Source organism: Agelaius phoeniceus, chromosome 1 (genome assembly GCF_051311805.1).
Source record: "Agelaius phoeniceus isolate bAgePho1 chromosome 1, bAgePho1.hap1, whole genome shotgun sequence".
NCBI classification, from domain to species: domain Eukaryota; kingdom Metazoa; phylum Chordata; class Aves; order Passeriformes; family Icteridae; genus Agelaius; species Agelaius phoeniceus.
In genome coordinates this window covers 154,526,072-154,539,269 of record NC_135265.1, presented here as the reverse complement: position 1 = coordinate 154,539,269, position 13,198 = coordinate 154,526,072, and the positions used below count along the sequence as shown (strand labels likewise).

The following is a 13,198-nucleotide window of genomic DNA, read 5'->3' as shown; positions in this document are numbered from 1 at the left end:
GATGGCGTCATTGGGATTGGGGATTTTGGGAATTCAGGAATTTTGGGATGAGGGAATTTGGGGATTTGGGGGTTTTGGGAATTCAGGAATTTTGGGAATTCAGGAATTTTGGGAATGTTGGGGTTTTGGTCTCACCTTGGCCCTGCTGATCTCCAGCGCCCCCAGGGCGACGGCGTCGTGGGGATTGGGGATTTTGGGAATTCAGGAATTTTGGGAATTTGGGAATTTTGGGACGAGGGAATTTCGGGATTGGGAATTTGGGGCTTTGGGGATTTTGGGATGAGGGAATTTTGGGCTTTGGGAATTTTGGGATTAGGGGATTTTGGGATTGGGGATTTTGGGAATTCAGGGTTTTTGGGATTTGGGGTTTGTTCTGACCTTGGCCCTGCTGATCTCGAGCGCCCCCAGGGCGATGGCGTCGTTGGGATTGGGGATTTTGGGATTTGGGAATTTTGGGGTTTGGGGTTTTTGGGATTGGGGTTTTTGGGACGAGGGAATTTTGGGAATTCAGGAATTTTGGAATTCGGGAATGTTGGGAATGTTGGGGTTTCTGTCCCACCTTGGCCCTGCTGATCTCCAGCGCCCCCAGGGCGATGGCGTCGTTGGGATTGGGGATTTTGGGATTGGGGTTTTTGGGATTTGGGAATTCAGGAATTTTGGGATTTGGGGTATTTGGGAATTCAGGGTTTTTGGGATTTGGGGTTTCTGTCCCACCTTGGCCCTGCTGATCTCGATTGCCCCCAGGGCGATGGCGTTGTTGGGATTGGGGATTTTGGGATTGGGATTTTTGGGGTTAGGGAATTCAGGAATTTTGGGATTTGGGGTTTTTGGGAATTCAGGGTTTTTGGGATTTGGGAATTTGGGAATTTTGGGGTCTGTTCTGACCTTGGCCCTGCTGATCTCGAGCACCCCCAGGGCGATGGCGTCGTTGGGATTGGGGATTTTGGGATGACGGAATTTTGGGCTTTGGGAATTTTGGGATTAGGGGATTTTGGGATTGAGGTTTTTGGGAATTCAGGGTTTTTGGGATTTGGGGTTTTCGTCCCACCTTGGCCCTGCTGATCTCGATTGCCCCCAGGGCGATGGCGTCGTTGGGATTGGGGATTGCGGGATTTGGGGTTTTTGGGGTTTGGGAACTTTGGGAATTCAGGAATTTTGGGATTTGGGGATTTTGGGAATTCAGGCTTTTGGGATTTGGGGTCTGTTCTGACCTTGGCCCTGCTGATCTCGATTGCCCCCAGGGCGATGGTGTCGTTGGGATTGGGGATTTTGGGATTGGGGTTTTTGGGATTTGGGAATTTTGGGAATTCAGGAATTTTGGGATTGGGAATTTTGGGATGAGGGAATTTAGGGAATTTTGGGGTTTCTGTCTCACCTTGGCCCTGCTGATCTCGATTGCCCCCAGGGCGATGGCGTCGTTGGCCGTGGCCTGGCCCAGCTCCTCCAGGTGGCTCCGAACCACGGCGGCCATGGAGGCCAAAATCAGCGCCCGCTGCGATGCCGGCAGCTGCAATTCCCAAAAAACGGAAAAATTGGGAATTTGGGATGGGATCCATGGGGGTTTGGGGTGCAGGGGGCAGCTGGGATTCCCAAAAAACAGAAAAATTGGGAATTTGGGATGGGATCCACGGGGTTTAGGGGCAGGGGGCAGCTGCAATTCCCAAAAAAACGGAAAAACTGGGAATTTGGGATGGGATCCACGGGGGCTTGGGGGGCAGGGGGCAGCTGGGATTCCCAAAAAACAGAAAAATTGGGAATTTGGGATGGGATCCACGGGGGCTTGGGGGCAGGGGGCAGCTGGGATTCCTAAAAAACCCCAAAAATTGGGAATTTGGGATGGGATTCACAGGGGTTTGGGGTGTGCAGGATGAAGGGAAAAATGGGGAAAATGGGAATGATGGGAAAAATGGGAAAATTGGGAATAATGGGAATGGGGGAAATGGGGAATAATGGGAAAAAAATGGGAAAATTGGGAATAATGGGAATGGGGGGAAAATGGGGAATAATGGGAAAAACAGGAAAATGGGAATAATGGGGAAAAAAAAGGGAAAATTTGGAATAATGGCAAAAACAGAAAAATGGGGAAAATGGGAACGATGGGAAAAAATGGGAAAATTTGGAATAATGGGAATGGGGGAAATGGGGAATAATGGGAAAAAATGGGAAAATTTGGAATAATGGGAATGGGGGAAATGGGGAAAATGGGAATGATGGGAAAAAATGGGAAAATTTGGAATAATGGGAATGGGGGAAATGGGGAAAATGGGAATAATGGGAAAAATGGGATAATTTGGAATAATGGGAATGGGGGAAAAATGGGGAAAATGGGAATAATGGGAAAAAAGGGAAAATTGGGAATAATGGGAATGGGGGGAAAATGGGAATGGGGGAAAAATGGGAAAATTTGGAATAATGGGAAAAACAGAAAAAATTGGGAAAATGGGAATAATGGGGAAAAATTGGAAAATTGGGAATAATGGGAATGGGGGAAATGGGGAATAATGGGAATAATGGGAAAAAATGGGAAAATTTGGAATAATGGGAATGGGGGAAAAATGGGGAATAATGGGAAAATCGGGAATAATGGGAAAAACAGAAAAAATGGGGAAAATGGGAATAATGGGGGAAATTTGGAATAATGGGAATGGGGGGAAAATGGGGAAAATGGGAATAATGGGAAAAAAAGGGAAAATTTGGAATAATGGGAAAAACAGAAAAATGGGGAAAATGGGAATAATGGGAAATAATGGGAAAATTTGGAATAATGGGAATGGGGGGAAAATGGGAATAATGGGGAAAATATGGGAAAATTTGGAATAATGGGAATGGGGGAAATGGGGAAAATGGGAATGATGGGAAAAAATGGGAAAATTTGGAATAATGGGAAAAACAGAAAAAATGGGGAAAATGGGAATAATGGGGAAAAATTGGAAAATTGGGAATAATGGGAATGGGGGAAATGGGGAAAATGGGAATAATGGGAAAAATGGGAAAATTTGGAATAATGGGAATGGGGAAAATGGGGAAAATGGGAATGGGAAAATGTGGATGGGAAGAATGGGAATAATGGGAAAAATGGAAAAAAATGGGAAAAATGGGAAAGATTGGATTGGGAATTTTGGGGACTCTGGGAATTGGAAAATGGGGAAAATTGAGAAAATGGGGATGGGGACAATGGGAATAATGGGAATAATGGGAATAATGGGAAAAGGGGAAAAATTGGAAAAATTGAATTGGGAATAACAGGAATAGAAAAATGGGAATAATGGGGAAAATGGGAAATATTGGATTGGGAATTCTGGGAATTCTGGGAATGGAGAAAATGGAGATGGGAATAATGGGAACACTGGGAAAATATGGAAAATGGGAAAAATGGGAATAATGGGGAAAAGCATTTTAAAAAAGCTGCTCGTGGGGCAGCTGCAATTCCCAAAAAAACCCCAAAAATTTGGGAATTTGGGGTGGGATCCGTGGGAATTTGGGGTTTGGGGTGAAGGAGGGCAGCTGGAATTCCCAAAAAAACGGATGAATCCCCAGAAATTCCCAGAAATCCCTAAAAATCCCAACCCTCAGGATTGGCAGCTTCAAGGCCACTCAGGGCCTCCCAGAAATGACCAAAATCCCCTAAAAATTCAAAAAAAATCTCGAGGAAATTGAAAATCTCAAGAAAATCCCCCAGAAAATTCCCCCCCAAAAAACCCCCAAAATCCCCAGAAAACTCTGAAATATCCCCAAAAAATTCCCAAAATTCCCCAAAAATAAAAAAATGCAAAAAATTACCAAAAAATTCCAAAATTTCCCAGAAAACTCAAAAAAATTCCCCAAGAAATCCTCAGAATTCCCAGAAAATTCCCAAAAAAACCCCAAAAATCCCCACCTTGGGATGTCCCCTCAGGCTCTGCCCACAGCACCCCAGGAGCTCTGAGGGCTCGGCAGCTCTGAGGCTGCTCAGGGCCTCCCACAAAGTCCCAAAATCTCCAAAAAAATCTCAAAAAACCCTCAAAAATTCCAAAAAAAAATGGGAAAAATGGGGAATTCCCAAAAAATTCCCAAAAAAGCCCTTAAAATCCAGACCCTGTGGTGCAGCCCCAGGCACTCTCCACAGCACTCCAGGAGCTCTGAGGTCTCGGCAGCTCTGAGGCCGCTCAGGGCCTCATGGAAATTCCCAAAAAATCCCCAAAAAATCTCCAAAAAATCCCCCCAAAATTAAAAAAAATTCCCAGAAAATCCCCCACATCCCCAGAATTCCTAGAAAATTCCCCAAAATGCCCCCAAAATCCCGACCTTTTGGTGCAGCCTCAGGCGCTCCCTGCAGCACTCCAGGAGCTCTGAGGGCTCGGCAGCTCTGAGGCCGCTCAGGCCCTCATGGAAATTCCAAAAAAATCCCCAAAAAATCTCCCCAAAATTCCAAAAATATCCCCAGAAAATCCCCCAAATCCCTAGAATTCCTAGAAAATTCCCAAAAACACCCCAAAAATCCCGACCTTTTGGGGCAGCCTCAGGTACTCAGTGCAGCACTCCAGGAGCTCTGAGGGCTCAGCAGCTCTGAGGCCGCTCAGGGCCACCCACAAATTCACAAAATCCCCAAAAAATGTGAAAAAAATCTCAAAAATGCCAAAAAAACCCCTCAAAATCCCCAGAATTCCCACAAATTCCAAAAAATCCCCAGAAAATTCCCAATCAGGAATTCCCACCCTGTGGTGCAGCCTCAGGAGCTCTGAGGGCTCGGCAGCTCTGAGGCTGCTCAGGCCCTCATGGAAATTCCAAAAAAATCCCCAAAAAATCTCCCCAAAATTCCAAAAATATCCCCAGAAAATCCCCCAAATCCCTAGAATTCCTAGAAAATTCCCAAAAACACCCCAAAAATCCCGACCTTTTGGGGCAGCCTCAGGTACTCAGTGCAGCACTCCAGGAGCTCTGAGGGCTCAGCAGCTCTGAGGCCGCTCAGGGCCACCCACAAATTCACAAAATCCCCAAAAAATGTGAAAAAAATCTCAAAAATGCCAAAAAAAACCCCTCAAAATCCCCAGAATTCCCACAAATTCCAAAAAATCCCCAGAAAATTCCCAATCAGGAATTCCCACCCTGTGGTGCAGCCTCAGGAGCTCTGAGGGCTCGGCAGCTCTGAGGCTGCTCAGGGCCTCATGGAAATTCCAAAAAAATCCCCAAAAAATCTCCCCAAAATTCCAAAAATATCCCCAGAAAATCCCCCAAATCCCTAGAATTCCTAGAAAATTCCCAAAAACACCCCAAAAATCCCGACCTTTTGGTGCAGCCTCAGGTACTCCCCACAGCACTGCAGGAGCTCCTCAGGGTCGGCGGCTCCGAGGCCGCTCAGGGCCTCCCTCAAATCCCCAAAAAATCCCCAAAAATCCCCAAAAAATCCCCCAAAAATGTGAAAAAACACCCAAAAGTCCCAAAAAATCTCAAAAAATCCCCAAAAAATGCAAAAAAGTCTCAAATTTCCCCAAAGAGCCCCCAAAAATCCCCACCTTGTTGTGGTGCCTCAGGTACTCCCCACAGCACTGCAGGAGCTCCTCGAGGTCGGCGGCTCCGACGCCGCTCAGGGCCTCGCACAAATCCCAAAAAATCCCCAAAAAATCCCCAAAAAATCCCTAAAAAATCCCAAAAAAAAGAGCAAAAAGACTCCCAAAATTCCCAGAAAATTCCCCAAATCCCCACCTTATCGTTGTTCCTCAGGTACTCCCCACAGCACTGCAGGAGCTCCTCGGGGTCGGCGGCTCCGAGGCCGCTCAGCGCCTCCCACAAATCCCCAAAAAATCCCCAAAAATCCCCAAAAATCCCAAAAAAATGCAAAAAACCCCCCCAAATTGCCAGAAAATGCCCCAAAAAGCCCCCAAATCCCCACCTTATCGTTGTTCCTCAGGTACTCCCCACAGCACTGCAGGAGCTCCTCAGGGTCGGCGGCTCCGAGGCCGCTCAGGGCCTCCCACAAATCCCAAAAAATCCCCAAAAAATCCCCAAAAAATCCCTAAAAAATCCCAAAAAAAAGAGCAAAAAGACCCCCAAAATTCCCAGAAAACTCCCCAAATCCCCACCTTATCGTTGTTCCTCAGGTACTCCCCACAGCACTGCAGGAGCTCCTCAGGGTCGGCGGCTCCGAGGCCGCTCAGGGCCTCCCTCAAATCCCCAAAAAATCCCCAAAAATCCCCAAAAAATGCAAAAAAACCACCAAAAAGTCCCAAAAAATCCTCAAAAATCCCCAGAAAATGCAAAAAAAGTCTCAAATTTTCCCAAAGAGCCCCCAAAAATCCCCACCTTGTCGTGGTGCCTCAGGTACTCCCCACAGCACTGCAGGAGCTCCTCAGGGTCGGCGGCTCCGAGGCCGCTCAGGGCCTCCCACAAATCCCAAAAAATCCCCAAGAATCCCCAAAAAATCCCAAAAAAATGCAAAAAAACCCCAAAAGTCCCAAAAAATCCTCAAAAATCCCCAGAAAATGCAAAAAAAGTCTCAAATTTCCCCAAAGAGCCCCCAAAAATCCCCATCTTGTCGTGGTTCCTCAGGTACTCCCCACAGCACTGCAGGAGCTCCTCGGGGTCGGCGGCTCCGAGGCCGCTCAGTGCCTCCCACAAATCCCCAGAAAATCCCCAAAAAATCCTCCCAAAATTCAAAACAAATCCCAAAAAATCCCCCAAATCCCCAGAATTCCCAGAAAATTCCCCAAAATGCCCCAAAAATCCAAACCTTTTGGTACAGCCTCTGGCACTCTCCACAGCACTCCAGGAGCTCTGAGGGCTCGGCAGCTCTGAGGCCGCTCAGGGCCTCACAGAAATCCCAAAAAATCAAAAAAAAAAAATCCCCAAAAAATCCCTAAAAAATCCCAAAAAAAAGAGCAAAAAGACCCCCAAAATTCCCAGAAAACTCCCCAAATCCCCACCTTATCGTTGTTCCTCAGGTACTCCCCACAGCACTGCAGGAGCTCCTCAGGGTCGGCGGCTCCGAGGCCGCTCAGGGCCTCCCTCAAATCCCCAAAAAATTCAAAAAAAAATCCCCCAAAAATGCAAAAAAAACCCAAAAAATCCCCAAAAAAAGTCTCAAAATTCCCCAAAGAGCCCCCAAACCCCGGTCTTGTCGTACACTCTCAGGCACTCCCCACAGCACTGCAGGAGCTCCTCAGGGTCGGCGGCTCGAGGCCACTCAGGGCCTCCCACAAATCCCCCAAAAAACTCCAAAAAAAATCCCCAAAAAATGCAAAAAAACACCCAAAAATCCCAAAAAATGCTCAAAAATCCCCCAAAATGCAAAAAAACACCAAAATTCCCAGAAAATCCCCCAAATCCCCAGAATTGCTAGAAAATTCCCAAAAAAAGCCCAAATATCCCGACCTTTTGGTGCAGCCTCAGGCACTCCCCACAGCACTGCAGGAGCTCCTCAGGGTCGGCGGCTCCGAGGCCGCTCAGGGCCTCCCTCAAATCCCCAAAAAATCCCCAAAAATCCCCAAAAAATGCAAAAAACCACCAAAAAATCCCAAAAAATCCTCAAAAATCCCCAGAAAATGCAAAAAAGTCTCAAATTTCCCCAAAGAGCCCCAAAAATCCCCACCTTGTCGTGGTTCCTCAGGCACTCCCCACAGCACTTCAGGAGCTCCTCGAGGTCGGCGGCTCCGAGGCCGCTCAGTGCCTCCCACAAACCCCAAAAAATTCCAAAAAAAATCCCCCCAAAAATGCAAAAAAACCCCAAAAAATCCCCAAAAAATCCCCAAAAAAGTCTCAAAATTCCCCAAAGAGCCCCCAAACCCCGGTCTTGTCGTACACTCTCAGGCACTCCCCACAGCACTGCAGGAGCTCCTCAGGATCGGCGGCTCCGAGGCCGCTCAGCGCCTCCCACAAATCCCAAAAAATCAAAAAAAAAATCCCCAAAAAATCCCTAAGAAATCCCAAAAAAAAAGAGCAAAAAGACGCCCAAAATTCCCAGAAAATTCCCCAAATCCCCACCTTATCGTTGTTCCTCAGGTACTCCCCACAGCACTGCAAGAGCTCCTCGGGGTCGGCGGCTCCGAGGCCGCTCAGCGCCTCCCACAAATCCCCAAAAAATCCCCAAAAATCCCCAAAAAATCCCCAAAAAATGCAAAAAACCCCCCCAAGTTGCAAGAAAATGCCCCAAAAATTCCCCAAATCCCCACCTTATCGTTGTTCCTCAGGTACTCCCCACAGCACTGCAGCAGCTCCTCGGGGTCGGCGGCTCCGAGGCCGCTCAGGGCCTCCCTCAGCTGCTGCTGCACCTCGGGCTCCGCCTCCGCGCTCGCCTCCAGCAGCGCCAGCGCCAGCCCTGGAACGTTCCAGAATCCTCGGATTCACCTCCAGAATTTCCCTACCTTTTTTCCCCAATTTTTTTCCAATTTCTTGCCCAACTTTCCCCCTTTTTTTCCCCTTTTTTCCCCTTTTTTCCCCCAATTTTTTCCTTTAATTCCAATTGTTTTTCCTTTTTTTTTCCCCTTTTCCTAACCCATTTTTTCACTTTAATTCCAATATTTTTCCCTCTTCCTCCCATTTTTTCCAATTTTTTCCCCTTATATCCCTATTTTTTCCCCTTTTATCCCTATTTTTCCACCTTTTATCCATTTTTCTCTCATTTTCCCCCTTTTTTCTACTTTTTCCACTTTTTTCCCTTTTTTCTCCTTATTTCCCATTGTTCCCCATTTTCCCCGGTTTTTTCCACTTTTTTCCCTCTTCTCCCCCATTTTTTCCCCTCTTTTCCAATTCTTTCTCTTCTTTTTCCCTTTTTCTCCCCCATTTCCCACATTTTCCTATTTTTTTTTCCATTTTTCTCCCTTTTTTCCTAATTTTTCCCTTTATTTGCCCCACTTTTCCTATGTTTTTCCCATTTTTTCCCATTTTTTCTCCCACTATTTCCCCCCTTTTTTCCTCTTTTTTTGCCCCTTTTTCTCCCTTTTTCTATTTTTTTTCCCTTCCCCCATTTTTTCCTAATTTTTCCCTTTCTTTCCTAATTTTCCCCCTATTTTTCCTTTCCCCCATCCTTTTCCCATTTTTCCCTTTTTTCCCCTTTTTTCTCCTAATTTTCCCCAATTTTTCCCTTTTTTCTCCTGTTTCCCCGATTTTCCCCATTTTAATCCAATTTTTTCACTTTTTTCCCTCAATTTTTCCCTCTTTAAATTTTTTCCCTTTCCCAGTTTTTCCCTAATTTTTCCCATATTTTTCCTTTTTTCTCCCCACTTTTTTTCCAATTTTTCTCCTTTTCCTCCCAGTTCTGCCTTTTTTCCTTTTTTGTCTCCACTTTTTCCTTTTCCCCCCATTTCCCCCCTTTTTCCCCATTTTTCCCTTTTTTTCCCCTTTTTTACCCTTTTTTTCCCTTTTTTCCCCAATTTTTTCCTAATTTTTCCCACTTTTTTCCCATTTTCCCCTTTCTTCCCCCCTTTCCCCCATTTTTCCCACCTTTTCCCCCATTTTTCCCACCTTTTCCCCCTTTTTTCCTAATTTTTCCCCTTTTTTCTCTTTTTTCCCAACCCTTTTCCCATTTTTCCATTTTCCCCCGCCTTTTTTCCCATTTTTTTCCCATTTTCCCCTCTTCTCCAACCCTTTTCCCAACCTTTTTTTCCTCATTTTTCCATTTACTGCCCTTTTTCCCCACTTCCCCCCTTTTTTTCCCATTTTCCCCATTTTTTCCCTTTTTTTCCAATTTCCCCATGGCAAAACTCGGCTGGAAATTTGGGAAAAATTGGCCGGAATTCCCAATTTTCATAGGAAAATCGGGCTGGAAATTTGGGAATTCCCAATCCCTGTGTTGAAACCAGACTGGAAATTTGGGAATTCCCATTTTTCCTGGGAAAACCAGGGCAGGAAACTCGGGAATTCCCGATTTTCATAGGAAAATTGGGCTGGAAATTTGGGAATTCCCGATTCCTGTGGGAAAACTGGGCCTGGAAATTTGGGAATTCCCAATTTTCATGGAAAACAGGCCTGGAAATCTGGGAAAATTTGGCCAGAATTCCCAATTTTCAGAGGGAAACTGGGGTTGGAAATTTGGGAAAAGCGGCCGGAATGGGGAATCCTGTGGGAAAACTGGGGCTGGAAATGCGGGAATTCCCAATTCCTGTGGGAAAACTGGGCTGGAAATTTGGGAATTCCCAATTCCTGTGGGAAAACCGGGGTAGAAATTCGGGAATTCCCAATTCCTGTGGGAAAACCGGGCTGGAACTGTGGGAATTCCCAATTCCTGTGGGAAAATTGGGCTGGAAATTCGGGAATTCCCAATTCCTGTGTTGAAACCAGACTGGAAATTTGGGAATTCCCATTTTTCCTGGGGAAACCAGGGCAGGAAACTTGGGAATTTCCGATTTTCATAGGAAAACCCGGATGGAAATGTGAGAATTTCCAATTCCTGTGGGAAAACTTGGGCTGGAAATTTGGGAATTCCCAATTTTCATGGAAAACAGGGCTGGAAATTTGGGAAAAATGCCCGGAATTCCCAATCCCCATTGGAAAACCCGGCCAGAAATGTGGGAACACCTGGCCGGAATTCCCAATTTTCAGAAGGAATCTGGGGTCGGAAATTTGGGAAAAGCGGCCGGAATGGGGAATCCTGTGGGAAAACTGGGCTGGAAATGCGGGAATTCCCAATTCCTGTGGGAAAACTGGGGCTGGACATGTGGGAATTCCCAATTCCTGTGGGAAAACTGGGGCTGGAAATTTGGGAATTCCCAATTCCTGTGGGAAAACCTGGCTGGAATTCCCGATTTTCAGAGGGAAACGGGGGGCGAAAATTTGGGAAAAGCGGCCGGAATGCGAAATCCTGTGGGAAAACTGGGCTGGAAATGCGGGAATTCAATTCCCAATTCCTGTGTTGAAACCAGACTGGAAATGTGGGAATTCTGAATTCCTGTGGGAAAACTGGGGCTGGAAATTTGGGAATTCCCAATTCCTGTGGGAAAATTGGGCTGGAAATTTGGGAATTCCCAATTCCTGTGGGAAAACTGGGGCTGGACATGTGGGAAAACCGGGCTGGAAATGCGGGAACTCCCGATCCCTGCGGGAAAACCCGGCTGCAAATTTGGGATTTTTCCCTAATTCCCGCTGGAAAAGCCGAGTGGAATTTGGACAATTCCCAATTTTTTTGGGATTTATCCCGGCGAACCCGGAAGCGCGGGAAGCGCGGGAAGGGCCGGCCCCGCACTCACTGCGCAGGCGCGACTCCATCATGGAGCGCGAGCGCGGAGCCGCCGGCAGCGCCCGCGCCCGGATGGTCCCGGCCGGGCTGGGAGCGGCGGCACCGGGGGAACAACAACGGGGACGGACGGCAGGGAACGGTCCGGGATCCGGGCGGGAACGCTCCGGGAATTCTCTGGTTCCGCTGGGAATTCTGGGATCCTGGCGGGAATTCTGCGATCCTGGCAGGAATTCTCTGGTTCCGGGTGGGAATTCTGGGATCCAGGCGGGAATTCTGCGATCCTGGCAGGAATTCTCTGGTTCCGGGTGGGAATTCTGGGATCCAGGCGGGAATTCTCTGATCCAGGAGGGATTTCTGTGGGGATTCTCCGGTTCCAGGTGGGAATTCTGTGATCCTGGCAGGAATTCTCTGGTTCTGCTAGGAATTCTGTGGGAATTCTGTGATCCTGGTGGGAATTCTGTGGGAATTCTCCGGTTCCAGTGGGAATTCTGTGATCCTGGCAGGAATTCTCTGGTTCCAGGTGGGAATTCTGGGAGCCTGGCGGGAATTCTCTGATCCAGGAGGGATTTCTGTGATCCAGGCAGGAATTCTGTGGGAATTCTGTGATCCTGCTGGGAATTCTGTGGGAATTCTGTGATCCTGGTGGAATTCTGTGGGAATTCTCTGGTTCCGGTGGGAATTCCCTGCTCCAGGTGGGAATTCTGAGATCCTGGTGGGAATTCTCTGATCCCAGCGGGAATTTTCTGCTCCAGGTGGGAATTTTGTGGGAGTCCTGTGATCCAGACAGGAATTCTGTGGGAATTCTCTGATGCTGGTGGGAAACTCTCTGGGAATTGTCTGATCCTTGTGGAAATTCAGCGGGAATTCTCTGGTTCCAGCAGCGGGAATTCTGGGATCCCACTGGGAATTCAATGGGAATTTTTCTGCTCCCAATGGGAATTCAATGGGAATTCTCTGATCCCGGTGGGAATTCCGGGTGCAGCCGGTCCAGGAAAATCCCCGGAATTCCGGAAGCTTCCATGGGATCCGGCCTCATCCAGGGGGGAGCCGCCTCATCCCGGGATTCCTCCTCCTCCTCTTCCTGAGGCTCCTGAAAGGGGGAAAAGCTCTGAAATCCCCCCCAAAAAAACCCAAAAATTCCCAGAAATCCCAATCCCAGATTTTCCCCCCTCAGGAATCCCAATCCCAAATTTTTCCCCCCTCCGGAATTCCAGATTTTCCCCCTCCTCTGGAATTCCAATTCCAGGGTTTTTTTCCCCTCTGGAATCCCAATCCCATCTTTTTCCCCCTCTGGAATCCAAATCCCAAATTTTTCCCCCTTTGGAATCCCAATCCCAGATTTTCCCCCTTCTCTGGAATCCCAATCCCATTTTTTCCTGGAATTCCAATCCCAGCTTTTCTCCCCATTCTGGAATCCCAATCCCAGATTTTCCTCTCTGAAATTCAAATCCCAAATTTTTTCCCCCACCAGAATCCCAGATTTTTTCCCCCTCTGGAATCCCAATCCCAGATTTTTGTTTCTTTTTGGAATTCCAAACCCAGATTTCTTTTTTTGTTTTTTTTTTTGGAGTTCCAATCCCAAATTTCACCCCCCTCTGGAATCCAAATCCCAAATTTTCCCCCCTCCTAAATCCCAGATTTTTTCCCCCCTCTGGAATTCCAGTTCCAGGGTTTTTTCCCCATTCTGGAATCCCAATCCCAAATTTTCCCCTCTGAAATTCAAATCCCAGATATTTTTTCCCTCTCTGGAATCCCAGATTTTTCTGGAATTCCAGTCCCAGATTTTTCTTTTCCCTCTGGAATTCCAGGTTTTTCCCCCCCTTTGGAATCCCAATCCCAGAATTTTTCTGGAATCCCAATCCCAAATTTTTCCCCCCTCCAGAATCCCAGATTTTTTTCCCCCTCTGGAATTCCAATCCCAGATTTTTCTGGAATCCCAATCCCAAATTTTCCTCCTCCTCTGGAATTCCAATTCCAGGGTTTTTTTCCCCCTCTGGAATCCCAATCCCAGATTTTTCCTGGAATTTCAATCCCAGATTTTTTCCCCCTCTC

The 13,198-nt window shown here is 47.2% G+C and overlaps 1 protein-coding gene across 1 annotated transcript in view; it reads right to left on the bottom strand.

Moving 5' to 3' along the window:
• The window catches only part of MROH1 (maestro heat like repeat family member 1), a 241,668-nt gene extending 229,583 nt beyond the window's left edge, over positions 1-12,085 (bottom strand). Inside the window, 4 exon segments of the mRNA XM_077174443.1 lie at positions 1,376-1,507; positions 8,145-8,290; positions 11,157-11,537; positions 11,609-12,085. Coding sequence (XP_077030558.1) covers positions 1,376-1,507; positions 8,145-8,290; positions 11,157-11,178 — 300 coding nt within the window. The 5' untranslated portion in view covers positions 11,179-11,537; positions 11,609-12,085.
• Positions 12,086-13,198: the final 1,113 nt, after the last annotated feature.